Below are 27,935 nucleotides of genomic sequence, written 5' to 3' on the forward strand. Positions count from 1 at the left end.
AGCAACATAATAATGTTACTAGATATTTGTAGAAGGTTATTAATGAAGTACTTAAAAAGATTATTAAATAATATATATAGACAGGGGTTGGTTCTTATGCATTTTGAGGTTAATGATTCTGCATAATAAGATTACTAAAAGAAGATATTTAGTATATAATATTTCACTATGTATGTATCTAATATTTTGGTAACATAAAATTATTAAATATTTATAAAAGTTATTAAACCTAATTAGAATATATATATATATATATATATATATATATATATATATGATATTCCAATATTAACACACGATTATTAATTATTTATAAAAGGTTCTTTGAAGAGTATTTATAAGGTTACAAAAATAATTAATGAGTGTTAAAAAACGTAATACTATACATTTTGAGGTTTCTAATTAAGAGATTTAAGGATATTAACAAAATTAGTTAAGTATATGATGTTTCAATAAGGAAGTATCTAATAATTATTTTATTTAACGAGTATCTGATATTTAGAGGTGGAGGGAAAGGGGTGATGGGATTTTTTTTTATTTTTATGCATATAAAATTTAAAATATTTGATTTTATCACTTTTAAATAAATCAAATGAATTGGTCTAGAGTAGTGGTAAGAAGTCTAAGTTAACCTTTTAAACCAAAACTTTATTTTCTCTTTTTTCTCTTTTATAAGTATACTAAACTCTTTTATTTCTTTATTTTTTGTCTTCTTTTTCTTTTATTTTTTAGTATACTAAACTATAACCTTATATGATTAATCTTTAACCACCCTTCATATAAAATTCTAAATTTATCACTGTTAATATTTGAATAACACTATTTTCTCATGTTTTCTATTACTAATATTATAAGCACATTAATTTAATTATAGTTTTTTTCCTTCTTGGGTAAAGAATAAAAGATTATCAAAAGGAAATCATAAGAAATAAGTACAATATTTGTTTTATATTTTTGAAAAGTAATATGTGGTTTATTGATAATTGACACAAAATACATACATTGAATTCAAATATTTAATCTTAATATTGATAGACAGCAAACTCGATTCAACATTACTAAGTTTTATCTTTAACTAATAATATAATTAAGATGAGAGTGATATTTGTGTTTTAATTTTTTAAAAACAAATCTATTAATAATAAGAGATTGGAAAAATTAATTTTTGTCTTCCAAGAAGTAATTCTAATCCATTTTTATTATATAGTAACAAAAAAAAAAAGGTAAACTCCTTAGAATACCCCGTAACTCCTGACTACTCCGTTAGGGCATTACAACGTTTCCCTCGCTCTTAAAGTTCACACCGTTAAAGCAGAGAGAAAGAACGGAAAAAAATGGGGAAAAAATCAAGCTCAAAAGCAAAATCCAAACCAAGATTGCCTTTCAGGACGAAAAACCAAACCTGGAACCCACTATGGAGGACTCGGAACAAGCACTAGAGAATTTCACACAGGCAATGCGTTTAGCGAGCGCCTCAGCACTGCCCATGGCCATGCAAGCGGCCATTGATCTTGGCGTTTTCGACATGCTCGCTCCACTTTGTTCGGGTCTCCGCTTCGTGGACATCGGGGCACGCTTGGGCTGTCGCGATCCAGAGTCTCTCGAAATGCTGGACCGGCTCATCGGGGTACTCTGTTGCAATAACGTGCTTGCATGCTCTGAGGTTGCTACAGTTTGACGCCTGCGGCTAAGTACTTTGCCAAAAATGAAGATGGGGTATCCTTGGCGCCCTTGTTGCGATTGAACCATGACAGGGTTTTCCTTGAAAGCTGGTTTGCTTTTTGAACTTTCACCCTATTTATTGTTTATATATACGGCCTATGTTTTTAGGTTTCGTTAGTATCTTTTTGTTCACTGTCATGAACTGTTACTTGGGGGAAAATTGCGTTGAGTAATGATTTGTGTGGTTCCGGAATATCACTTTGTTTGAACTGCTAAGTGTTATTTTCCAACGCACACAGGGGAATAACACTGTAGAATTTTGAAGAGTCTGTGCAACAAAATAAAGTTCAACTACAAAAAATGACAGCAATTATTATGCTAATATAGTTGATCTTGATTGTGGTTGTTTGTTCGCTATATTGAGCCTTTGGGAAATTTAGGATTGAGGAAATATTAAAGTTCAAAATGTTTTAAGGTTGGTATTAAATGTCATATTCTACAAGCAATGAGATTACAATTAACTTATCTAGAAACGCAGTAGTTTTATTTTTTGGGGTACATGGAAGAAAGTCTTAGGGAGGAGAGGCGGTTCAAAATTTAGAGTAAGCTGTTCTAAAGAGGAGTAAAAAGGCTAGGTGAAGCCTGTGTTGTTGCAGCAGTTCCATTTTGGCAGTCCATGCATGTCAAAACATAAGTTATTGAGATATGCTTTTGTTCAATTGTTCTTAGGTCTGGAGTCAAGGATGCAATTCTTGAAGGAGGAAATCCCTTTAGCAGGGCCCATGGCATGCATGTGTTTGAGTATCTTGGCAAGGATGGCAGGTTCAATCAAGTTTATAGTACAGTTATGTTCAACCACACCACAGTTATTGTGAAGAAGATGCTTAAAACATTCAAGGGTTTTAAGAACGTCAAGACATTGGTTGATGTTGGTGGTGGTATTGGTGTGGCGCTTAGCTTAATCATTTCCATGTACCCCTCTATCAAGGGTATTAACTTTGACTTGCCGCATGTTATTCAACATGCCCCTCCATTTCCTGGTATGATGCCAATTCCTTACCTCTTCTTTTTCTTTTTGTATTCATGATTTCTCTCTGGTAATGAATATAGTTTATATGTAACATCTTTCTTTACAGGCAATTGATAGTTATATGATCAGTTATATTATTGCAAATGCCCTGTATTTGGAGTGCAATTTTTCAGATCCTGCAGCTTTTAGTTTTATTATCCAAATACCCTGTATTACCATCATATTTAATCCAGCTAGTTGTTTGATTGCAATATCACCAATCATATGGCTGTGGGTTTGGTTTTTAATATTTTGAATCACACAACATAATGCCTAAAGTGTGGCTTCTTTTTTGTTGGAAAAGCAAAGATTTTGCTTGCTAGAAAAAAGAGAGAGGAGAAGACGAGAAGAACCTGCCCCTAATTGATAATGGCCAAAAGTTAATTTTAATATCATCTATAGCTTTGCAAAATAGCAATAGTTTTTAGAAAGCAACTCTATCACAGTAACAGGAACTCCTTGTGCAAAATTATTTGCTTAAGATGCCATAGCAAATTTAGTGAAGCAATTTATATTGTGGTGCAGGTGTGAAACATGTAGCTGGAGATATGTTTGAAAGTGTTCCCAGTGGAGATGCTATTTTTATGAAGGTTAGTTCTGAGCTTTGCTTGAATCTTTCCCGACTCAAAGATATTTTTGTCCCAAATCTTCACAAACTGACTTTTAGCACCAGCAAACTATGGTTTCGGATAACCAACAGTGAGATTATGGCTATTTTGTAGGGGATTCTTCGGGATTGGAGTGATGCTCAGTGCTTGAAGTTGTTGAAAAATTGCTATAATGCTCTTCCAAAAGATGGAAAGGTTATTGTTATAGAGCAAATTCTTCCAACTGTGGCTGACCTGGCCAGTGTATACAAAGGGAAACTATTGAATGATGTGCTTACTATGACTCTAAATCCTGGAGGGAAGGAGCGGAAACAAGGTGAAATGTTTCGCTTGGCAGAGGTATCTGGGTTTGACCGTATCCAATTTTCATCTTCCCAGTGTCATTATCATGTTCTGGAGTTCATTAAATCTCCAGATAAGTTAGTCGGGTCTAGTTAATGAATTGGCACTTGCGGGGTTCCTCAAAGTACATGGTAGCCTTTTGTGCTATACCTATGACGCTTTTATTACATACCTATTTTGTGAACTATCTGGTTATCTTCGAAAAGTCAGATGCTCTGCCCTCAGGGTTGGAATGGATGCTGTGATTAGGAACTGAATGTAATGTAAGAAAATCATACTATATGTTTTGACATTATATGTGTTTTCTTAGATATTTTGCTTGAGAACTTAAAGTTTGGCGATTTATGACGGATGTCTATCTAGTGATTCAGTGCTCTAAGTCGGTAAACTCGGTAGTCTCTTCCACTGATGGCTAATTGTTAATTGACTTTATCTACTACAGGAGGGTGTACTCTGTTCCACCCAAAAATAAAATTTAGTCTGTCTTGTCTTATAAGATAAACTCTTAAATTGTTGGTTTCATAACTCAGATAATTAATACTATTGGGAGAACTAGAGTTTATATTGTAATCAATTCATTTCTAATAATAAATGAGGTCTTTTCCTCTCAATTATGAAAATATTGAATTTGAAAGGACAAAAGAGTACTAATCTACTCTTCTTCTTTTTTTCATTTTCCCTTATTTCCATCATAAAAAAAGAAAAAAAAATTCCTTCCCATCTTATTTCCCTCTCATCAAATACAGTTTTATATGCACATATAGTTATACATAAATAGCCTCTGGTGGAGACCTGTAGTGGAAGTAGAAAAGTTCGCTGGAAGAAAAATCGTGAACCGACCTTGAGCGGGTCAAATCCAAAAATCCAGATACCTGCCTGCTTTCTTCCAAGTTGTTGCTTCTCGAAACGAAGCCATGAACGAAGAGCTACAGACCTTCACAGAAGTCATGCATCTTGTGAGTGCTTTGGCATTGCCTAGGCCGATGCAAGCCGCCATGGATCTTGGCATTTCCGATGTCCTTGCTCAAGCGGGTCGAGGCCTCTCATCTCTAGCTATTGCTTCCCGCTTGGGGATACGCGAACCTAACTCGTTGAAAATGCTGGACCGCCTCGTCACCCTCCTTGCTTGCCATGACGTGTTTACTTGCTCTGAGGACTGCTATAGTTTGACGCCTGCGGCTAACTACTTTGCTCGCAATGAAGATGGAGTTTTTTTGGCACCTTTGATGCGCTTAAATAATGACAGGGTTTTCCTTGAAAGCTGGTCTGGAGTGAAGGATGCAATTCTTGAAGGGGGAAATCCCTTTAACAGGGCTCATGGGACGAACCACGTGTTTGAGTATCTTGGCAAGGATGGCAGGTTCAGTCAAGTTTACAACACAGCTATGTTCAACCGCACAACCATAGTTGTAAAGCAGATCCTTGAGTCGTATGAGGGCTTAAGAACATCAAGACATTGATCGACGTTGGTGGTGGGATCGGCGTGGCTCTTAACGTAATCATTTCCAAGTATCCCTCTATCAAGGGCGTCAATTTTGACTTGCCCTATGTTATTCAAAATGCCCCTCCTTTTCCTGGTATGCTTGTCATCCATTTCATTTATCTTGTATTTCGCAAGTTTTTGTCAAGTTATTCTCTTTTTTGGCCAAAGTCATGTTATTCTGTTAATTCGACTGTTTTATTATGTTGTTTGTTGTGCTAATTCTGCAAATATGCATTACTTGGATATGCCCTTTACCGCATTTTATCTACCCCATTATGTTGTTCTGGCCTACTACGTGAAGGTCACCAATCTTGGGGGTTGGATTGTCTCACTTCGGAATTGCATGAGAATATGCCTGAAAGTATCGCTTGCTTGAATCATTTGAGATAGCTATAAACGTTTTCCGAACGAATGTCCTTAATTTAATGAAAAATTATTCGTTTTAGGGAAGTTGACTCTACTATGATTGCTGATCACTTTCTGTTATCCTAGATGGAAACCTGGTGATTTATTAATTTATGGTGTACCTTGATGTAGACAGGAGTAACACCTAATATGTGTTGGAGAGATGTTTGAAACATTTTGCTGGAGATATGTTTGAAAGCATCCCAAAAGGAGACGCCATTTTTATGAAGGTAAAGATTTGGACTTGATTAGCACCTTTCTTGGCTGAAGCAGTCTTAATTTCTCCCTAAAAATTCATAAACTGATTTCTCCTCTAAAGGTTATCTTCCTGTCTTAAAACCCAACCGACTTCCTGAGCAATTGAAATTGTTATAGCAAGGGCATCATTTGTTTTGCGTTTTTTAAATTCTTTTTATTGCTTTCTCACATTAGATATTTGGTCTATCAATAATTCCTTTACTGAATTTCAAATTACAGCTGACCGTGCAATATGGATGTTTTATTTAGGGCATACTTCGTGATTGGGGTGATGATCAGTGGTTAAAGTTGTTGAAGAATTGCTATAATGCTCTTCCAAAAAATGGAAAGGTTATGGTTGTGGAGCAACTTCTTCCCATTTCTAGCGACCTTGCCTACTCAATGCAAGAGAAACACTTAAATGATGTTCTCGCATTGACTCTGACCCCAGGAGGAAAGGAGCGGAATCAATATGGAATTCTCTTACTTAGGATTGAAAGCTGGATTCCGTGATGTTCTCTTTCCATGTGTTTATTGTCAGTATGTGGTGATCGAGTTCATCAAGTAGCTTGGCACTAAGGTTTTGGTCAATGAGTTGGGACTTCCTTAAGTAGATGGTATTACTATATCTGCTTTCGTTGAGGGAATTTATTCAATGTAAGCCGACTTTTCTGCTAGTTCAGATGCTTTATTCACGATCATTAGACTGTTAAACTTCTAAGCAATCTATATCCTAAATAGCCTGTCAATTTGATGACACTTGTCATTTGAGTTGGATGCCGTGATCTTAAATAGAATTTACACAATTCATACGTGTGGGTGAGACTTAGGATTCTGGTGTCAAGTCCTTATATTAGTATGCTTCTACTTTCGAGTTTCACGTCATTTAATTTCTTGATCTGACTTCGATGAATTGTGCACCAAGTTGATCTTCCCTGGAAGAAGTGACCCACTCTGCCCTAATGAGGAATGAGGACCAATCCTTGAATTTACAAAAGACTAGTATGTGGCTGACAATTTGCAGTTATCTGTGCATATCATACTTGAAGGCTTATTTTTCTTTTGTAAATGCAGATCTTAAAGTGTTTCTTCGTTTAGTCTTTCTATAGAATTCTTAGAGAGGTACTTTCTGCAACCTTTTACTCTCTAACAAAGGAGTGTGAATATCTTCTGTAGCATGCCACGAAGCCAGCATAAACACACTGGAAATTTATCCAGTAGATGGAAGTTCTTGTGTTTCAGATGACAAAAGAAAGTGATTATTGGCATCAGATAGTATGCTACAGATGTGAAAATAAAAATATACATGTATCTCAATTGCCCATGACAAAACCACATTACATTGGTTTACTCTGGTTAGAACTTAAGCTAACAAAATGAAGTAAGGTCACATGTTGATGCTGCAAGTATTGGCTTCAGATTTGAAGTATTCACCTCATCTCAGCAGCATTCTTAACCAGTGTCCTCTAGCTGCTTCCGGTTATTTCTTTGTATGTGTCTCTTATTTTCTGTACCAGAGCTTCCCTGAAGTTTAAAGTAGGAATATGAAAGACCATCACCAAAACTAGAAATTTTTCTTAGAAAGGATAGAATATAATTCATCCTGTTTTCTTCTAAAGTTAATTCAATGTCATGCAAATGACTTGGAACCAAGAGATAATTGAGATAGCATGTATGAGACGTACCTGTCTGGCTCGAAAAAAAGGTTCTTGTATGCAAACCACTGCAAGGGCGGACAATAAATTGCATAAGAAAATAGGAGTGCTTTATTTATGGATGGATGGATGTATCTGATCAGACAACTCATGCCCCATTTGGTATTAAGAGAAGTAGAGTGATATACAACCTTGTCTTAGAATCAACATAAATCCTACTCAACAAGACTGATACCAACAGAAACATGATTCTCGATTGATTAGCTTGATACTTCAAAGAACGGCTTTAAACTAAATATAAGCAAAATGATGAATAATCCTGAGCTCTAGTAAAGAAGATGATGACTTAGTTGTGGGGCTCTTATTTCTATAGACCTTTCACATGAAACAACAGTGAATTAAATCCAGCTCACCCCACTGTAGCCAATACCCACGAGCTCCAGAAGGCCAGGAACCAGAGGAAGCCTATCAATTGCCTGTTAGAGAAGACACCCATTTCATGTTTGAATAATGCTAGTGATGATTCATGTTTAAGCACTTAAGACTTTAAGACAATCTGCATTTTAAGAATCTCACCGAGATCAATCCAATTGAGCCCCAAAGGGCAACAATACCTGCTACAGCAAGTGAACTCACAGCATACTTGTCCTCAACTTTATCCCACTGAAAACCAATAACATATTCGTGTTATAAATACAAAATCCTGTATAGTAACAGGAAAATGAAGAAGAAAATGATGCAACAATTCTTACGGCATCTCGAATTGTCTTGACAATCTCTGGCATCTCAGCTGTTGCAACCTCCGCTGGGGCCTCACCTGTGGCCATAGCCATCACATTTCGAGCAATCTTGCGACCTGGAAAAGTTAAACTCCATGCATGATCAACTGCGTGATTGGTGAAACGAGATATGTCTTTGAACTTACAATAAGCAGTAGTCTTCCAGGGACGACTCTGGGACTGAACGGGTGGGGGAGGAAGAGTAGGAAGGGTCACACATTGTGGGGATGCAGCAGTTGTTTGACGAGGAGCCTTAGCATCCACACGGGTAGATGAGGAAGAGATTGATAGTGCACTGGAGGAAGCTGAAGCCATGGCTAGTCAACCTCTAACAGGATGTAATTCTCTTGTCCTGAGAGAGATTCTAAGGCCAATGAAATGGAGAAATTGATGCAATTTGGTTAGTTTTTATAAATTTATTTGCCTTGTGTTTTTGTTGCCTTCCTTTTTTTTTGTCTCTCTTTTTTTCTGGGTTTAGCTGCAAATAATCTGATAATTTTGAAAGGGGATGTGGAGATGGTTTGTCTTCCGCGTTTGCAGCGAGAGAACCACTCATTCGGTTCATCTAGATAGTGCTGACATGGCGGTTGGATAGGCAATTTATGGTGTTTGATTGGATAGGATGTTCCAGGTTGGCCCTCTGTTGTGCCAAAACCCTTGATTGTGTTATCTTTCTCAACTCTCAAAAAGAGCCAAACCTTACAAACCCAAAATATCTTTTCCCCCTTAACATTTAACTCTGGAAACATAATTGTTTGGCAGTCAGAAAAATACCTCCACTGCTATATGATAACAGTAAAAAACAAAAAAAAAAACAGTAAAAACCACCCAATATTCCCCTTTGAGGAAAAAGGAAAATTACAAAGCATAAAACTTAAATTCACATTGACTATGTAGCCATTGAACTTGTCTTACCCAATAATTTTAACTAGAAAACTTCCATGAACTTGTCCAATTTCCCCGGTTTGGCTTTTCTCATTTGCCTTTCCTAATGGATTGGGTTTAAGAAGGTCTGAGTGATTCGGTTTGGCTTAGAAACATCTAACCCATTGGGCCTCTAAGTTGGGCTGATCAGCCTGAGGGAGCTATACTAATCTAACCCGCCCTTTACATGATGACGACTTCTATAGAAACAGGTCTTTCTATGAATAGATGCATTTACTTGCAGCATGTTGCTTAATCCTATCTTTTCGTTAATATTCTATAAAAAATCCCAAGTTTTTTTTTCCTTTTTTGGAATGAACTCTGAAGCAAATTGATGAGACAGAGTAAGACATAATTCTGCAATAGCTAGAAGAACAATAGCAACTTAAAAGGTTATATTGCAATAAGAGATTAGGTCTGGACCACCTGGAGGTGAATAATTACTGTCATAAGGGAAGAAGGATGACCCTTTTTTTTATTTTTCCTTTCTCCCCTAACTGAAGTTCAAAACGCATTGATAATCAATCTGAGTCCTCACAAACACATCCTGTAACTTTCTACCTATTTTACTTTAAACTTTAAAATAGAAAATTTTCACTTTTTTCTGCAACCAATTTGAGTCACCCCACCATGACCATTTGGAACTTGGAAGAGTGCATTTCTATTGTTGATGCTGCAACAAGAATTTGATATTGGTATCACTTTTCGGCTGCCTAAACCACGCCACGAGGATATAAAAAGGTTTAGTCCATAGACATAGACACAGACACAGACACAGACACAGAGGTAAGGTAAGGGTTAAATCGACAACCTTTACTAGACCTTAGCTGTGGGAATCCATGAAAATGACGTTGTAAACATGTCCAGGTTAAAGGCTATTGTTTAAAAACACATCATCCGCCGAAAGCTAACCAAAGCCATTCACGACCAGGGAAGAAAAATGAAAGAAATACATTTCCTGATTTTCAACGTTTTTTTTTTTTTTTTGTCTTGCAAACGTGCACGAATGCAAAAGGCCGTGCGCACTGCGCAGTGGAGACGTCACACGCGCGAGGGCGCACGCAGGGCAAACGTGATTGACTAGACAGACAAACGCTCATAACATCATCAATCTTTTTGGACCCTTTTTTTCAGTCACTTTTGTAGGTATAGTTCTTTTTATTAAGTTATTATGATGATGTTGAAGGTTGACGAAGAGCCCGTGGTAAAGATGAGAGGTTAATCACTCAAACACAATCTCAAGCAACTCACGAAAAACCCATATCTAAAATTTATCAAAAAAGGAAAAAAAGAAGAAGCTAAATTCGGTGATGTGTGTCTCTTGTGTTGAGTATATTAGAGCTCAAATAGGGAAAAATGTGGGTTTGTTAGGGAGGGAAAGTGGAGGTAAAGTCGACAGAAAATTAAGAATAAAAGAAGCAGAGGAGAGAGAGAGGAGAAGAAGCAGAACAGCTTGTCGGCAATATGAGCAACGGTGGTGACAGTGACGAACTTGCATCGTGATTAGAGAAAAAAAAACAAAGGTGGAAAAAGAAGAAAGCACAGAGAAAACGATGAAGAACCTTTTATTTTTATTATTTACGCTTAATTTTTCTTTTCTATTCTTTTTTTGGGGTTAAAAAGTCACGTGTTTGTCACGTGAGTTGTCATTTGATCATGATTTGAGTAATTAACCAAAGATGGGGATGTGTTGCTTTGATGAATTATACAGTGACGGAGGAAGGATGAAGAGGGTGAGACTGAGATATGGGGGCCAAAGACATGAAAAGGTTTAACTACTACGACAAAGATTGTCCCCAAAAGAAAAAAAAAGACAGTTTCTTTCGAGGCGATCTCTCTGGTCACTCTCTGTTCGGATTCGGGATACCCTACGATCAGAAGGGAATCAACCTCTGATTGTGACCCCACTTCACCCTTTGGGACATCACAAAAAACACCCAGGTTTTTAAGCTTTGACCATGTCCAAGCCTGAGAACTACATTTGTTTGCATTTCTTAAGTGCTTCTCTTAGGGGATTAGAGGTGGATATTTTAATGTCTTGAGCTTGATATTAGATGAAAAGCAATGCTAGCTCAGAATTTTTTTTTTCTTCGTTGGAATTTGTAGTGAAACACTGTGCATATAGTACAATCGTACTTGATCCAACTTAACGTTTTCTTCATTGGAATTTGAAGAATGGTGAGATGAGCAGGGTTTTTCTTTTTTTTTTCCTGAATTTGAAGGTGAGTAAATAGCAAAGCAACCACTTAATAGCCATCTACTTGGTTTAGTAGTGCACAATATAGGTACCTTTATTGCAATCTTCTTCATCTAAATCGCCATTTAACAGGCGAAAGTACTCAGACAGGTCCAAAGTGAACTCCAATCAACAAAACCTACCACGGTACTCTAAGAATACCGTGTTGCATGCAATCCAATCATGTTACAATCCGAGATAGTAAAATCACACAAGCACCAGGCACTACGTATTTCGATTATAAAAACTCCAAAATGTTTAGGTTACAAAAGAAAAAAACTTAAAATACTAAGTCATGGATGAATCTCGGTACTACTAGTACTGTATAAGAACATTGTTCTTGTTGTAGTTTTCTTAACATGGGACAAGCCGCCTGCACATGAAACCCAAGGAACAGGAACGCGAAAATAACGAAAAAAATTAAGATGCAAAAGAATTTAAGGCCCGATATGGAATAGGGATTTGAAAGCTTTGTTTGTTTTCATGACTCATGAAAGACGCAGTCACATTCCCATGTCACAGCTAGGGATCAAAGTAGGGGCAGATCGCTGCAAAAGATGGAAAACGCAAGGACACTTTACCTTTTACCCTTCTGGAAAAAGAAAAAGTGATCTTCCGGCTGGTCCAAAGTCTTCCCCCTCAGCTCAGCTGACGGCGATTTCTTTAGTAATCCACCACCTTGAGACTTTCAACTTCTCAAATACTACTTTTTAGTTAAAAATCGAAATTTGAATAAGATTAAATGTTAAATATATAGTAAAGCAAAACGTAAGGTAATGCTAATGATAATGTGGAAATGCGTGATTAAAATAAGCTAATGCCAATGATAATATATGGAGATCCGAGATTAATTGCCTTTAGGTTAAATATGCTGGCTCGTCCTTCCCGATGAAACATTCACTTCTTCCAAAATCTGAGACCGATGTTCCCTTTGGATCCATTTTTATATTTTTACCATGGTTGGAGTTGCCCGATGCCGTGGCTCCACTACTCCATGTCTACAACTATACTAGAATATAGTACTATTTTATTAGAGTATCAGCTGAGTTTAAGGTGTAACCAGTGAAGAAAGAGCTTTACGTGTTGAATAGAGGAAACTTGCTTGAAGCGTTCTCTACTTTCTAAGAGCATGCAAACTCTAGAATTTTGAAACAATTTTTTAACTATTTCTTTTTGAGGCATAGTTAAGTACTTAGGCTCTAAGATTAGTGCTTCCGGTACCATATATATTAAAGTGTCACATTAGTCCCAAAAACAGCCAATGATATTCAAGAAATCGATGGGAAATGAATAAGGAAAATCGTCTTGACTGGGAAAGAGCTTAGGATCATTAAAACGAAGCTGATGTCTCATAGAAGAAGGCGGTAATGGTAATCATGGAGCTGTAGCTTGTCTTGTAGGGGTTCAAAAAAGGGCCTAGAAACCGTATGATGTTGGATTGGGACTGACCTCGGGGAAAACGGAAGAAAAGGCTGTAAAAAGAAGGAACGCGAAGACCAAAAATGACTAGGACTTGGCTACAATGGAGGGTGATTTGTCCCTGGCCCGGGGACTTCTTTTGATTCTTTTACATGGGGATGTGTGCCTTAAGCTGCTGCACAGTTTACATTGGCAACTCTCTCTCTCTCTCTCTCTCTCTCTGACACGTATGACAATTTTCAGTGTGGAACGTGGGTTGCTCTTCATCAACCTTTGACTTTGCTTATATCCGTCAAAACCCTCTGGCTGGCTTCTTGCCTTCGTAGTCCGTATCCTGTATCCATCACGTCTACCACGTCACTTGTATGCTTTTCTTAATTTTCACTCCATTAGTCACAACATGTTGTGATTCATTTTGGGGATTTTGGTGTTTAGCTAGAGAGAGTGTGTCACCTCAGAAATTGTCACAGCCAGGGTGAAAGTTTGATAATTTTGCTGAAGCATGAAAGTTTCAGATTGTCATTTCAGTCCAAATACCCCGTTGATAAAATTTAGGAGTCAATGCAACAGGGTAGAAGAGTACCCATGAGGCATGAGCCCATGAACTCTCTGTGGTTCTCGGTGATGCGTCAGGAAAAGGAGACAGTTGGTATTCAGCAAATACTTGCAATCCCAACCCATCCTCCCTGCCATTCTTGTCTTTCCTGTTAGCCCTCCCATAAAGTATTTGATATTCCGGAAGCTGTATATAATTATGAATTATCGCTTTATGATATAGGCCAAAAAGGGGGGGCTCTTCTCGTTACATTTGGCAAGAATAGAGGAGAGAAAAAGAAAAGTTATGACGTTAAATAGACCATCAACCTAAATCTTTGCAGAGTCATGATGAAGAGTGAAAAGGAAATTGTTAACGTTCTAGGTTTTGTTGCTATTTAGTTTCTTAGCTACAAAAATACTAAACTGGGGCCTAACGAGCAGCTAGGAGGACCGAGGAGTGGGCATTACCGCCACCTCTGATTAGTGAGCCGTCTGGAATAAATGACCACTTGTTTTTCTAATCTTCCTTGGTTTCGTCCGCTCCTTACCTTACCTTTGATTTACTGTGTTTTTAGCATCGGATGAAAACGCTGAAAAGATATGACAATGCCTTTTGTTTTTTGTATTTTCAAAAAAATGGATAAGCTTAACATCGTAGGTCGAAAAAGAAGAAGCGGTCCATGAGGTGGGAGGTGGGAAAGGAGGTGTGCCCAAAAGAACTACAAGAAAGCGAAAAAAGAAAGGTGCAAACAGGAAAAGGCGAAAGAGAAAAGAGTAAGAGGAGAGGACGACATGTATAATGATGAAAACATCCATGTCCATACATACGGACACCCCAAAGTCAACATAAAAAGGGCAGCATCATTCGCAAAAGTGTAATCATGAGATTTAGAAATACAAAGTTTCAAACTTAAATGAAGCCCCCTTCATCCAGGGCACGCTGGCTAACCAATGGCCCCCACCACCTCAACCTTCCCAGTCACCACCAAAACTAAATAATCTTCCATCGAAATACCAAAGAAAAGGAACGAGCTAAACAAGAATTACATATACATATTTATCATTCTAATATAAGTAGTCATAATTAGTCATAAACAGGGGAAGTTTCTTAAGTTAAGCTGTAAACATCAAGGGCTCTGTCCTGAATTGTCTTGTGGTACAAAACATTGCTTTGAATGGACACAGTGGAAGGTCCCCTCTGTTTCCTTTCTTCTTAACCCAAAGGCCCATTCTTACTTTTTTTTTTTTGGTACCTTTTCCCTTTTTACCTTTTCTTTGGTCTTCTCTTTTTCTAACCCTACTGTACCCTTCAGGAATCAAGTCAGCTACCTAATGACCAAATCTTTTTCTTTTTTTTTTTTTTTACCGTTTGAATTTAGCTGAATATTTGATGAACTGCTGCTGCTATCTCATCCGCTGATCTTAGCTTACAATCGTCCTCCATCTGCCATTGCCATTCCCAACATACGCCAGAAAAAAACAAAACAAAACCAACAAAAAAACAAGACAAATGTTTAGAAATTTTGGAACTAGGGTTTGAGCCTGGACTCCTTGAAGAGTCAAAACCCAGGTTAAAAACAAAAAAGAAACAGAAAAAAAAATTAATATTACCTTGAGATTGAAGGAGTAAAGAATAGAAGCTTGAGAAGAGGTAATGTTGAGATGCAAAACTGTTAATCTAAGACTTTCCAGGGTGACAATGGCTTGTAACAACTGACCAGGTCTTCTTGAACACTGAATCTTTAAGTTGACATGGTTGTGTGTTACATTAACCTCTATTTCAGCTGCACCTGACTTGCTTTCGGCCTTGATTTCCTCACCGCAATTCCCATCTTCAGATCCCATTCCAGTCTCCGGCTGTGAAATTTCCATTGCGGACTTTGCCACTGAATTATTACTATTGCTGCTTTCTTCAATTCTTCTCATTCTCTTTTGCGCTTCCAGGGATTGTAGAAGTTGCTCTAGTTCCTTAACAAAGTCAATTGCACCCCCTATAATAGACGCTTGGTCACCCTGTGAAACAAAACAAAACAATGTTTGTTTGAGAAACTAGAGCTACACAAGGTAACAGTGGGATTAAAAAATAGCCGGGATTAGATTGACTTACTCTTTGGATATAAGACGGAGGCATGAGAGAGCGGAGAGAATTGAGATAATCGTTCATTTGACGTCTACGGTTGCGTTCAACTGCAATGTGGGTCATGCGTTGGCTCTCAACTTCTTCTTTGTTCTTGGCTGGCCTTGTTCGTTTTCGCTTTCTTCGTTCTCTAGTGATGGGAGGGGATTTTGTGAAGCTTTTTGGAGGTGAAGAGCCAGAGTTGCCTTCTCTACTACAATTGTCCGCTGTTGCTGACTTTGGTTGGTCTTGGTTGGACTCGGCGCTGACAACTTCAAAGCATGAAATTGAATGTGGGTTTTTTTTAAGGTCTTTGGTCTCAGATTGGACTGGTGACTGTAAGTCAAATATTTCATGGGTGACACAGCTTTCAAGCTCTAGGGCTTGAATTTGGGTTTCCATTTCCGGGATGAAAGGGTTGTTGTTTATCTCCCAAGGCTTCTTCAAGTGTTGCAGTCTCAAAAGTGTCTGAAAGTTGGGTTCTTTGAAGGCAAAAAGTTGAGGGGATTGCACACTTTGAAGCATCTGAAGGAATGGCATTTTGTCTTCTAAGCTTGGTATTGAAAAGTGTGCTTCTTCTTCCTCCCCAAATCTTAAACTCTCTGAGTTAACAAATCCTTGTTCTAAGTATTCCACTTCCAAATGCTCTTCTAAGAACTGCAAGGAATAATTTGAAGGGAGAAAACAAAAAACCAAAAAAAAAAAGAGATAGTGTGAAGAAATGAAAGAAATTAAGAAAAATCCTTAACTGGGTTTCACATAATAATCCTCAAAAGATATTTGAAAAAACTACTGTTGCTAATAGGGTGGGGGGCTCGGGGTTTAGTCTCAGCAGAGAAGAGAGAATGAAAGCAGAATGAGAATTGAATGTTAAAGAGAAAGAAGCAGCAGTATGGCAGTAGCAGATACTAGTAATTTCCAGCAAAAAAAAAAAACACGCTGCATTGAATGCAAGCATTTTTGGAGGAGTAAATGCAGTCTATATCTTGATTATAGAAACGGGATTCAAGAAAAGAGGGAGTGTAAAAGAAACAGAAGTACTAGAGTAAGCAAAGTAACATACACAAGGATTAATTGGCCCTTGGAGCCTCTCCATAACAGCTTAGTAGTAGTAAGTAGTTGAAGTGATGCCTTAAATTCTGTCTCTTTCTCGTTCTGTATCTCTCTCTCTCTCTCTCTCTTTCTTTCTTAGTTACCAACATTCCATAGTGATGCTAACAAAACAAAACAAGTAATAAATGTAACCTCCGAAGAAGTAGATGAAGACCCCATACAGAAACACAATTTATTCCTTAGTTTCTGGTGCTGCTAACACTCCGAAATGGAATAATATTAAATGCTTTGAAGAACTCTCACAGATAGAAAGAAGGAGAGAACTAGAAAGAGGAAAAAGTCACCAGAGTAGAAATGCAACTTGAAGCTGGGGTAAAACAATGGTGAAGAAAATGGAAACGAGAAACAGATGCGGTGAGAAACGAAGGGTGGAAAATACCCAAGTGAGAGCGAGAAGATATACAGGATTGTATTTGGGACTGGGAGAGTTGGTGAGACTTAGCAGAGAGGAGAGAGAGGAGGGAGGTTGTCTGGTTTACAAGGTCCGAAGCATTATTGGAGGTGGCAGTTTTTGTCCAGCAGTGGGGACAGGCAGTTGTGGGGACTCCCCTTTCAAGCGTACTCCAAAGAACAGCTTTGGAAAGTCCTCCTATGGATTGTGTCATCCGTCTGATGATGGTTCATTTCCCTTATAGCGCATCCCCACCATTCTCCAATTTCTTTTTTCTTTTCTTTTAAATCCATCCAAGGTATCCACCCTTTTACTGCTACGCATATAAGATACAACCTTCATTTTCCGCTGCACATGGGGTCCAATAGTACAATTAAGACTTGCTTTGCCTCCAGGGTGGTAATAGTGACCCTTCAAATTTATTCCACAATCCTTCTGGTTCTGGTTATCAGGACAAGAGAAGATTACACCAATTCAGCTCTACATACATCCCTAACTCAAATGCTTAAATGATTAAATTGATTTCCTTTCAAACTCAATCTCTAATTCGGGTTCCAAAAGAAAAAGAGAGGAAATGTTATCACCTACTCCATGCTGTTGCTATTACAAATTTAAGGGGTCAGATTGAGACATAACAGCGAAAGAGATTGATTTTTAATATGGTTAAACTCACATTAAATCCACTAACTCATCATTTTTCTTAAAGGACGAGCATCCTTGGTGTCCCAAGAAACGTGTCGGGGTGTTGCCATTTTCTCATTCTCAGAAGTTGAAAAACCAGCTTCGACGAGCTGTGAGCATATTCTACATTAATTGGCTCAAGGACAGAAAATTTGTCCTCAAGGGGATGCACAAGGAAATTGAATTTTAGATCTGTCTTTTGCTTCAAGTTACCTGTTGAACCAACGAAGAGTCCTCCTTGAGTATGGTTAAGATTTAAATGTACCAATGAGCGGTAATGATTTCAGGGGGCTCACATATTTTGTACTGGTTTCTTGATCAATCTTGTCATGGTAATACTCCACTGGTAAATTTTAAACACTCTCCATGGTAATACTCTGCGACATTGCTCCTATTTTCTAAGTCGGTTTCCCCATTAGAAGGCCCTTCTATGTAGAAAGTTGTATGGAAAATAATCTTCTTGCTTCATCTGTTTTGGAAGTCCCGAATCTCTTGCCTCCACTGTCATATATAAAGCACCACCTCTGCGGCAGCTGCACAGCCTATTAATGCTCTAGAAACTTGGAAGGTTTTGATATCTTCCTTTCTATTTAAGAAATAGTACTAAGAAGATTGCACCTCCCAGCATTTACAGTTCCACAGGACTTACCTAATAATCAAGGCATAACTCTGACTCAAATCTTTCCGAAGCCTAACAAAGACAACAATCTTGACTGCCAGACTTGAGTAATAATTTTTCGGGTTGCTATCAAAACCCCGAAGCTGTCAGCTGTTGTATAAACACCAACCCTGTCTTATAAGGCGATTTCTTTTCCCATTCAATCAATTTATATTAAAAATCTTTGTTCTGAGTGATCATCTTGCATGTGGCAAACTCCCTTCTTTCTACGTCCCTCCAATGGTTCATGAATGGCAAGATATGTATGTGACTAAATGTGTTCATTTTCACATCTTCATAGACCAGCAAAACGCAGAGACAAGAAACGCGAGTTACAGAATGAGACAAACTCAAATCTGATAAAATCGGAGCTTGAGTATTGAGAACACCAAGTTCATTTGATAATGTCTTAAGAATCTTATCCATTTGAACTAGTGTGTACCCATTTTCCACCTATGAAACTATTTTGCACACCTTTAGCCACACAACCAGAGGCATTCTCTTTCTCAAGAAAAATGCAAATTTTGGTCTTGTCCTGTAGTTCTTAGATTATACCCATACAGGGTCACTTCAGAAGAAAATAATAATAACTGTTAAAAATTTACCACTGCCTGCCAAGCTGGCATTAACCTCATAAATAGTACTCTTGTATATCTTCATGGTTAAACCAAAGCCCCAGGATTGCAAGGAACCTTATCCCCTTCTCGAAAGTTGAATTTCATCTTCCTTTTCTATACTTTACTGGTTTCTTCAGCTCATTCACCAGTAACCACGACAGGTTTTAGATGTGAGGGGGGGTGTTTGACGCATTTCGGAGAAAAAAAAAGGGCTAGGGTATGAGGAAAATCTCAAGGTTATGCAAACAGAGCGAGACGATGCCGGTGCCCCCACTTCCCAACATCACATGTCAATCTGTTCATAGTAACTGAATAGGTGTTCACGGACAGGTGCTTACCCCTATCCCATATGATCCTTGTGACGCAAAAATTCAATTGGTGGTAGACCCCAATTATTGGAGACAGTTGATACGCAACCTGTGTTGGTAAAGATTGCTAATTTTCTTTCACAGTGCTAATTTTCTTTCACAGCATGATGGAAACTTTTCCCCTAAGAAGAAAAATGCATAAATCTATTGAACTGAAATGGTAATAAACATGAAACTGACAGAAAGAGATGATTCGACAAATGAAATTTACAGGATACCTACTGATTTAAATCTTGGATATGGACCATGAAGCAGAAAATGATGCGCTAATTAAGATAAATATCAGCTATATGCCGCCTATATATATAAAGTTTAATACTTTGCATATAGAAAGATTTCAAAAGAGAAGACAATGAGGCCCCAAGCAAGTTCTAAAATTCTGCACTTCGATTAACGCTCTACCTGTATCGTAACATGACTGATATTATACTCCCTTCTGATGTACTCTATTACATTGTCTAAAACCATGTCTGCATCTGCTTCTGGCCTGATTTTAACATGGCAAGCCAACAGGACCTTCCCCACAGTAATGGCCCATATATGCAGCTCGTGAATGGCCACCACATTCCCCATCTCCAACAGCCCCCTTTCCAGCTTTGTTGCATCAATCTCTCTTGGTGTACTCTCCATCAGCACTTCAAGTATGCTCCGCAACATTTTTATCGTAGTCCCCAAAACAACAACCGAAAATACTAGTGTGCAAATCAGATCAACTATTTTCCATTTGGGCTTATACCATATGATTGCACCCCCAATCATCACTCCAATACTTTGAATAGAATCCCCCAGTACATGAAGATAAGCACCCTGGACATTTATATTCCTTCCTTTTGGTTTATTGAGCAGCGGCTCTGACTGATCTTCATGAGCATGGTGGTGCTCATTTGTGGTATGCTCTGCATCGTCACTTTGAAGGTGGTGCTCAGTCTTGGAGTGCTCCTCATGATGATGGTGGTGGTGTTCTCCTGTGGAGTGTCCCTCATGATGATGGTGTGTGGTAATGCTCACTCCATGACTGTGACCAATACCATGACCGTGATCACCGTGGCTATGGCCATGGTCATGGCCCAATAAGAGAGCCATGATGATATTAACCACTAGTCCGAAAGTAGCAACAAGGAACATTAGAAACCCATTCACCTCACCTGTGTTATTAATGAGTCTAACAATGGCTTCATATACTAAAATTCCTGCAAGCAACCATATCATCTGGATGGAGACTAAGGCCCCGAGAATCTCAATCCTAAAAAATCCATAAGATTGACGGGGAGTGGCTTCCCAGCCAGCAGCCCATAATGAGAACAAGGAGATGGCAAAAGCTGCAACATCTGACAGCAAATGTGCTGCATCAGTTAATATAGCTAGACTATTGGCTTTGATGCCACCTACTACTTCTACACTCATGAAGATGATGCAAAGTGCCACCGCAATGAAGAGCTTGCGCATGGATGCTGATCGCTCTTCAGCATCTTTAGAGTTAGTACCAGCATCCGAAAATCCACAAGTTGTTTCCCCACAAATCTTACTCCCTCCAACACTCCTTTCCTCATCAGCAGCATCCACGCTTATTTCAACAAATTGCCTGTGCTGAGGATTTTGCAAATCCATCTGAAAATTGATGGCAATTATAAAAGTATTATCAATACCATAACCACAACTTTTCTAAATGAGACATGTAATCATGTAGAACCAGAAAACATCTCTGCAACTAACTTTATGGCAACATACTCTTATTTAAGCCCCAAAAGTTTTGTCTTTTGTTTGGGAAAACACTATGAGAATCAACATCTTACACAAGTTCACAATTTTATGCATCACAAAGGGTAAAAGAACCTGATCTACTTATTTATTGTTTCTAATTCTTTGATAACTAACAATAAAGAATTAGAGGGGTAAAAAGCATTAAAGCATATAACAACACAAACATCAGCAATAGATAACTTTTGAGAGTCACATAATCACCAAGACTAATAAATACTTCAAGAACTTTCTTAAAGCAAAATGAAATTTTAAACAAATGGCCTCCTTTCTTCATTTGTATAATATATCAGCATTGACACTTCAGTACAGTACTGACCACTAGAGAACTGTGCTCATCCAAAAAGCCTTGGGAAATTATACCGTAAATGCAGGAAAGAGGCAAATGCACATGATGTCTTTGAAACAGAGCATTATTTACACTAACCAGGCACAAGCAGTAGGCTTAAGACACAGCAGGTGGTGTTAACTGTTGAGTGCATAAACTTAAATTATGCAATGAAGAAAGCATTAGCAAAATAAACTTGTGATGTTGTGCTTGTTTCCTAATATTTGAAGCAACAGATCAAACTAGCAGTGGGATGCATGCTTGCCAAACATCATACAAACTGCTTAGATTAAGCACCCAACAAAATCCAATAATCACTGCCACTCTAAAGGAAACTCAAAAAGTATCCCAAAGCTCCCATAAGTAAATGAATTGTCCCTTACATATACAGAATTATCTCATTAATCTCTATGCAAAGGCATTCTCTTCCACTTGCCTAGCTTTTCTAGCCAGATTTCATGATGTGCAGCAGTTCTTGGCTCAGTTTATTTTCCAACTAAGGTTACCATACAAGTAATTAACAAAGGTTGAACACAAGCAACTGTAGCTCAACTGGTAATTCCAAGAAACCATTGAGAAGAGAACTCATCGTGTTGGCCTCAAAAGACAAATTCAATTCCATGTAAAAATTAACAAACTAGGAAAACAAGGAACCAGAGTAATTATTTTGAACCTAGAGTAGATGCCTCAAAGGGACTGATAGAAAAGAACATAAGAAGTTGAAATCATAAATATCACAGACAAAAACCATGAGCCAAAAAATGGGTGTCCTGTTGCTGAAACATCGACTTTTAGCCAATGAAAAACTTCCTCATATGCAACTACTTTCTTCTCTATAACCACAAAACAACTTCCCCAGATTGCAGCATCATATAGAAGAGCATCAAACACGAGAATGATTATTCCAGTAATTTTTTGAAAATGGGTACAAAACAGAATAACTGCCCTATAGAGCTACAAACAAATTGAAAGAAAAAAAAAATTGTTTATAAGAATTAAGCAGAAACTCACTAATCTCAAAGCTTCTGAAAAGTTTGTAGCTATAAATAAAAAAATTAGCAGAGAAAAAGTTCAACATCAGGATGCTAGCGATGCCTATAAATGCATTACTCAAAGATGCATATAGATGAGGGAGATAAGCGACAGCAAGAATGTTACCTTGCAAGGAGCTAAATGTCTAGCAGAATGGATTATCGAATATTTAAAGACAAAAGATATCTGGCACGGAGAATGACAGGTGAAAGGGTCACAAACTAACCACAGCAAAACCCAGCACCCTCAACGATTACCATTTGCCAAGGCAAGTGATGAATGATCCTGTCACCGGCAATCAAAATAACTTGTCAAAGCTGTTTATTTTAAAGCTAACCATAACAATTAGTCTTATATCTGGTAATCATCTGTAACCTGGAAGTATTTTATTGATTAAGCCAAAGTACAGGGAGAACTTGCTTCACGCAAAAAACCAACCAATCTTGCATCACATTCTTGGGCAGCTCTATTGTATTTCCCTTCAAAAATTGAATCAAACATGGGATACACACTAAAAAAGCAGTTTTAATCTATTTCGACACCATAGACAAAGGGAATTAAGTATGCCGAAATATGTGAACTACCATGCAACCACTAATCAAAGCTACATTAGAATAGAAAGAGAAAGTACATTAAGAAATTATGACTATTAAATATTTTGAAATGGGTCTCTCGAATGCAAGGATATAACAACCCAAAAGGCCATAACCAGGTAGAACAGCAAACCCCGTAAGTATTGAAATGTTATTATATGATGGAGAAATACTAAATATAGTTAAAAGTACAGATTTTGGGGAAAAAAAAGAAGTAGGCAGAGTAATACTAGAACTACCTTTGATGCTGAGGTGATAATTTGATATAGAAGTTATGGAAAGCTTGTACCTCTGTTGAAGTTGAAGCCCCTGGCCTTGGGAGTGGGATTCTTTATAGGCAGCCAGCAAATGAGAAATGGACAATTTCCGATGGATGTAGTCGACTACCGCTAGGCACTCATCTGTCATATTCCAACATTACCCTCACCAGACTTTCCTACACCAGCAGAAGACCGAACCTAACTAAACTTACATTTCCAAATACCAGTCAACCCAAAGACTAAAAACATGAACTTGTTGTTATGAATGGTAAGAGAAGTACACAAATCCTTTTTCAATCATTCATTCATTCAATCTTTTATGGAATTTGCACATGGGGATGACTCATAATTGATAATGGTACAAAAAAAAAAAGGCAAACAGTTCATAATAGAAACTACTACTACTATAAGTTTTGGAAATTCTTCAGCCAAAGGAAGGAGGATCTTCCTGGTGTTTTGTCTTGTACCAGCTTCATTTTATGACAGAGATCTAATAGCTGTGGAGAAGTTGTAACAGCTTTAACAAGAACATGTACTACTAGTATATAAAAATGGTAGTAACTTTAGTAAGTGATCATGCTCAATGGTGGACAAAACGTTCCCAAGAAGTATCTAGTTGTAATAATCACGTGTTCCTTGCTAAATGACTTTGCTGCAATTGGTCTGCCACGAAGCAAGTATGACCCTTTTTCTTTTTTTCATAATCAAATCCATTAGGAGAATTTAAACTCTTTTTAGGGTTCTGTAAAGATGATTAGTAATTAGGTACATGTTGTGTCCCTTTCACAAACTGTGGGTGATTATCTTTTGCAATAATCACAAACAAACAAGCTAATTAATGTGACATAATTTTGATTAAAATGTCTTGTCTGTCATCCACTTTGTGATAAAGACCAAGCTAGAGCCATTAAGGTCATTGGGATCTAGGCTTAACACTTGGACAGCGTGTCAAAAGTTCCGGGCTCCTCCCACTATGAGAAAAGCCCAAACATTGTGGGCATTCATTAGCATTTTTAATCAGACAATGAACTGTGTGTGGTCAACGGTGGTTACACACCAAGTAAGGACCACCATTAAACGCAGCATGTGGAACAACTTCACGGATTTTATTTTATTTTTTTCTGTTTCTTCAATTATTTTTTTTTGAAAAGTAGTGAATTTTTATTAATAAAATAAAAGCTGAATGTACTATTAAATAATAGGTATTGATATTTAATGAATGTTTTTCTTTATTAATGAATGTTTCTTTTATCTTTGAATTTAACATACTATTAAGTGTTACCTTCGGTAAATTTAAACGTGACCATTCAATTTTTTGAATGAAGAGTGATATGTTTTGTCAAGAGGAAGGAAAATAAGTACATACATTAGAGTTCAATATATATGAGAAATGGCAGAGAAATGTGCCAAAGTTAAAATATGCCAATAAAATCTAGTTCTTAACATATATTTTGTGTTAACATATATTGAATATGCCAATAATTGGCAGAGACAGAGCCAGGGACTTAACATATATTTTGTGTCCAAAGTCTTTCAAATGAATATTCTTCGTTTCACCGTTAACATCTTAAAGACTCGCTTTTAATTCTGCTGACTAACTAGAATTCCAAAACGAAGAATCTTACCTGCTAAGTATAGATATCCAATTTTTTTTATATCGTAAGATTGATCCTATAATACATAGCAAGAGAAGGAAATATATGAAAACAAACAGGAAAAAGCCCATGGTGTCGTTACTGTCAAGGCTTGAATTCGAGTTCTTATGAGGTTAAAGAGAAGCTTAAATTTGTGGAGTTTTTTTTTTTTTTTTTTTTTTTTTTTTTTTTAAGCTTAAAGAGAAGCTTAAATTTGTGGAGTTGAATAGGTAAAATGTATGTAATTTATTATCTAAAAGTTTTAAATTAACTATATATACCAAACTTTGTTGTCACTCACTTGAATTCTGGCTGACTTACCTAACGTACTAATTAAGTTTATTATTTGTTACTTTTTGTTTTATATTTTCTTCATGTATATATAATTCCATAACTGATTCTCAAATCTTCCAGGTTCCCCGTTAAGTTCTCACTCTGAACCCCCCCTTCCCTTCTTTCATAGCGCCTTGATTCTGAAGTTTTCAACTGTATCTGAATCATGATACAACCTTTCAATTCCATTAAATTTTCACAACTGATGGTTATAACACTTCTCACGCACCTGTTAACACATCTTAAATTCGTTCTGATGGTGAAAGACTTCGGTTGGTGTCAAGTCCAGAAACTCTCCAAGCTCTTTCAAGAACATGGTTCAAGTTATCATCAGGATCACCAAGGTTACGCGGAAGCAGATAACGAGGAACGCCCCTCACCTGCTCTTGTACCGGTACCCTTCATGAGCCATGTGGTGTCAACTCTGATAAAGACCAAGCTCCCAGTAGTTGAATTCAGCAGATCAAAATTGCAAGGCATTGGGGAGCAATCTGTAGTTTGTGCAATATGCTTGGCATGCATCAAGGGAAGTGAAGAAACCAGAGAGCTCGCAAATTGTAGCCATGCGTACCACAGGGAGTGCGTTGATGGGTGGGTTGATCAGGGTCATGGGACGTGTCCCTTGTGCAGGCTTAAGCTACTGCCTTGTCAAGCTGATGGGGATGCAATTAAAGGTGAAAAAGATCCATGGAGGTCGGAAAGATTTGCTTATCTGTTTGGTGAGGATTATTTGTTTGATACCTATTGACCCGTGTTATTTCTGCCAAAACTGAGAACTTACATTTGTACTTTCTTTCAATCAAGAGTTTCATTAGCATATTTTTCTTCCTCTTCTGGACTGCTTTCTCTCGGTTCAATATGTTCAAATTAACGCTGTAATGAAAGCCTGAATAACGCAATACCGCTTCCTTCATTTTTAAGCAATGCGCAGACCACCATTGAAGAGATTATTGGCTCTTCATGATGCTTATCAACGTTCAGAGTATATATATATATATATATATATATATATTTATATGGCTTTGAAATCAAGGACTCCACCAACATGAATTTTCTATTAATTTTATTAGTCCAAAATTTAAAATTCTTTGACCATGTTCCTCGATTTGTTGGAAAGTTAAAGTATACACACAAATGTAAATCTACAACTACAATGATCTTGGAAATATACAAACCTAATTGAATACTTATATTTATAAATAATTTTGGATTAATTAATATATTTACTAATATTACCGCTGTATAGATTAATTAAGTGAATATTTTCAAACACATATATGGTTCATATATACTAGCATTTCAATTTTAATTTTTTTTACATAAAAATAACCCTAGAATATTACATAGTGTGATATGTACCTCCCCATGAAATTTGTACTGAATAATATATATAATAAGAGAGAGAGAGAGAGAGAGAGAGAGAATGGTTCAACTCATTTCATATGTATTTTTATAATTTTTTTTTTGAATTGGATGAAGGGGGATTTTTTATTCTTGAAGCAAGAAGATCATACAAAACCAATAAACTAAATACTTGGTACAAGTACCTTTATAAATTTATTATGACTAAAATATTGTTTTACTCTTGCTTGTTGAGATTTATGGAAAATGACAGTGGCTTCAAATTTCAAACATTAAAACCACGAGCATTCAATCAAATTATCATCTGGGTCGCTATACTTATTTGATTTAAATCAAAACCGCACTCATAGGTAGTTAAATTCAATAAACAAAATGAATAAAAAATGTTCCTAAATAGTGGAAACTAAATGAGTGATCCAGACGTAATTGAAAGTCATTGCTTTACATAGCTTATTTTAAGATGCTAGACTTAGGCAATTAAGGGGCATGGGCGAGCCTAAAGCTCTTTGAACTAATCCAACTCTGATTTTCCAAGGTACATGATAGTCATGCATCGCAATTGGGCACTCCAAACTCAAAGTAATACAAGACTATTGTCTTGCAGGGAAATAAGAGTGTGTCTGCCTTGACTAGCGGGCCAGATTTATTAATTTTTGATTAAAAAAAGTGCTGATATTTGGAAAAGTGTAAGAGAGTTTAAGGGCGAGGGAGCTTCCTCGGTTCCAACGTTCCACTTACATGTTTTAAATTGAATAAATGGGGCACTATTTAATGTGAAATAATTAATATAAGTAAATCAATTACTTTGTACGTAATAATCACTTTACACTAATGACAACGAATAAGTATAAGAGAAAGTTGTACCTGAACAAGTATAAGAGAATAAGGTAAAAAAAAGAAACTCTTGTACTTTAAAAAAAGACTAAAAGAAAAACCTCTTAATTATCTTCACATCTGAACCATCAAGTCAAACTCTCCAAAGCATCTCAAAATAAAATAACTCATGAACTTTGTCATTTATTTTAGGTTATTTTCACTATATTCGTGTGAAATGGTTACTCTGTGCAAAATAATTGTTTTATTTATATTAGTTGTTCTATATAAAGTAACGTTTCACTTATTTTAACTATTTCGTGTGAAATAGTACTTCACTTGTTTTAATTATTCTGTATAAAATAGTGTTTTACTTGTAAGAGTTGTCTTCAATATTATGTTATAAAATAATTCTTTAAGGAATAGTTAATAACTAAAATTAAGTATCTACATTTTACCCCTACATAAGTAAAACTTTGGGTAGTAAAGCCTCCAATAGTACCACCTTAGATAGTAACACCT

The 27,935-nt window shown here is 37.0% G+C and overlaps 4 protein-coding genes, 1 long non-coding RNA gene and 1 pseudogene across 10 annotated transcripts; 3 read left to right on the forward strand and 3 right to left on the reverse strand.

Annotated features, from left to right (window-relative positions):
* On the forward strand, positions 1,343 to 4,014 carry LOC18613880 (annotated as a pseudogene).
* LOC18613882 lies at positions 4,408 to 6,786 on the forward strand. Its single transcript, XR_001927771.1, has 3 exons — positions 4,408 to 5,258; positions 5,702 to 5,799; positions 6,077 to 6,786. It is a non-coding gene; the product is annotated as an uncharacterized LOC18613882 (long non-coding RNA).
* LOC18613883 (protein CURVATURE THYLAKOID 1B, chloroplastic) lies at positions 7,005 to 8,793 on the reverse strand. Its single transcript, XM_007051352.2, has 6 exons — positions 8,387 to 8,793; positions 8,214 to 8,317; positions 8,038 to 8,124; positions 7,875 to 7,937; positions 7,492 to 7,529; positions 7,005 to 7,330 (listed from the first exon to the last, which is right to left on the reverse strand). The coding sequence occupies exons 1-6, from the start codon at positions 8,553 to 8,555 to the stop codon at positions 7,273 to 7,275; spliced, it is 519 nt and encodes a 172-aa protein (XP_007051414.2). The 5' UTR covers positions 8,556 to 8,793; the 3' UTR covers positions 7,005 to 7,272.
* On the reverse strand, positions 14,152 to 17,084 carry LOC18613884 (transcription factor bHLH67). Its single transcript, XM_007051356.2, has 4 exons — positions 16,536 to 17,084; positions 15,464 to 16,129; positions 14,968 to 15,369; positions 14,152 to 14,800 (listed from the first exon to the last, which is right to left on the reverse strand). The coding sequence occupies exons 1-4, from the start codon at positions 16,566 to 16,568 to the stop codon at positions 14,732 to 14,734; spliced, it is 1,170 nt and encodes a 389-aa protein (XP_007051418.2). The 5' UTR covers positions 16,569 to 17,084; the 3' UTR covers positions 14,152 to 14,731.
* On the reverse strand, positions 19,424 to 23,805 carry LOC18613885 (metal tolerance protein 1). Of its 6 annotated transcripts, none has more exons than XM_018114016.1 (4): positions 23,301 to 23,805; positions 22,794 to 22,897; positions 22,545 to 22,703; positions 19,424 to 20,908 (listed from the first exon to the last, which is right to left on the reverse strand). In XM_018114016.1, the coding sequence occupies exon 4, from the start codon at positions 20,906 to 20,908 to the stop codon at positions 19,691 to 19,693; it is 1,218 nt and encodes a 405-aa protein (XP_017969505.1). In that variant the 5' UTR covers positions 22,545 to 22,703; positions 22,794 to 22,897; positions 23,301 to 23,805; the 3' UTR covers positions 19,424 to 19,690. The 6 variants fall into 6 exon arrangements, with proteins under 6 accessions (XP_017969505.1, XP_007051419.2, XP_017969507.1 ...); XM_007051357.2 differs by having other exon boundaries at positions 23,251 to 23,805; XM_018114018.1 differs by lacking the exon at positions 22,794 to 22,897.
* On the forward strand, positions 25,307 to 26,067 carry LOC18613886 (probable E3 ubiquitin-protein ligase RHA1A). The gene has a single exon (XM_007051360.2). The coding sequence runs from the start codon at positions 25,405 to 25,407 to the stop codon at positions 25,984 to 25,986; it is 582 nt and encodes a 193-aa protein (XP_007051422.1). The 5' UTR covers positions 25,307 to 25,404; the 3' UTR covers positions 25,987 to 26,067.

The sequence above is a fragment of the Theobroma cacao genome, chromosome 1 (genome assembly GCF_000208745.1).
Source record: "Theobroma cacao cultivar B97-61/B2 chromosome 1, Criollo_cocoa_genome_V2, whole genome shotgun sequence".
Taxonomy (NCBI): domain Eukaryota; kingdom Viridiplantae; phylum Streptophyta; class Magnoliopsida; order Malvales; family Malvaceae; genus Theobroma; species Theobroma cacao.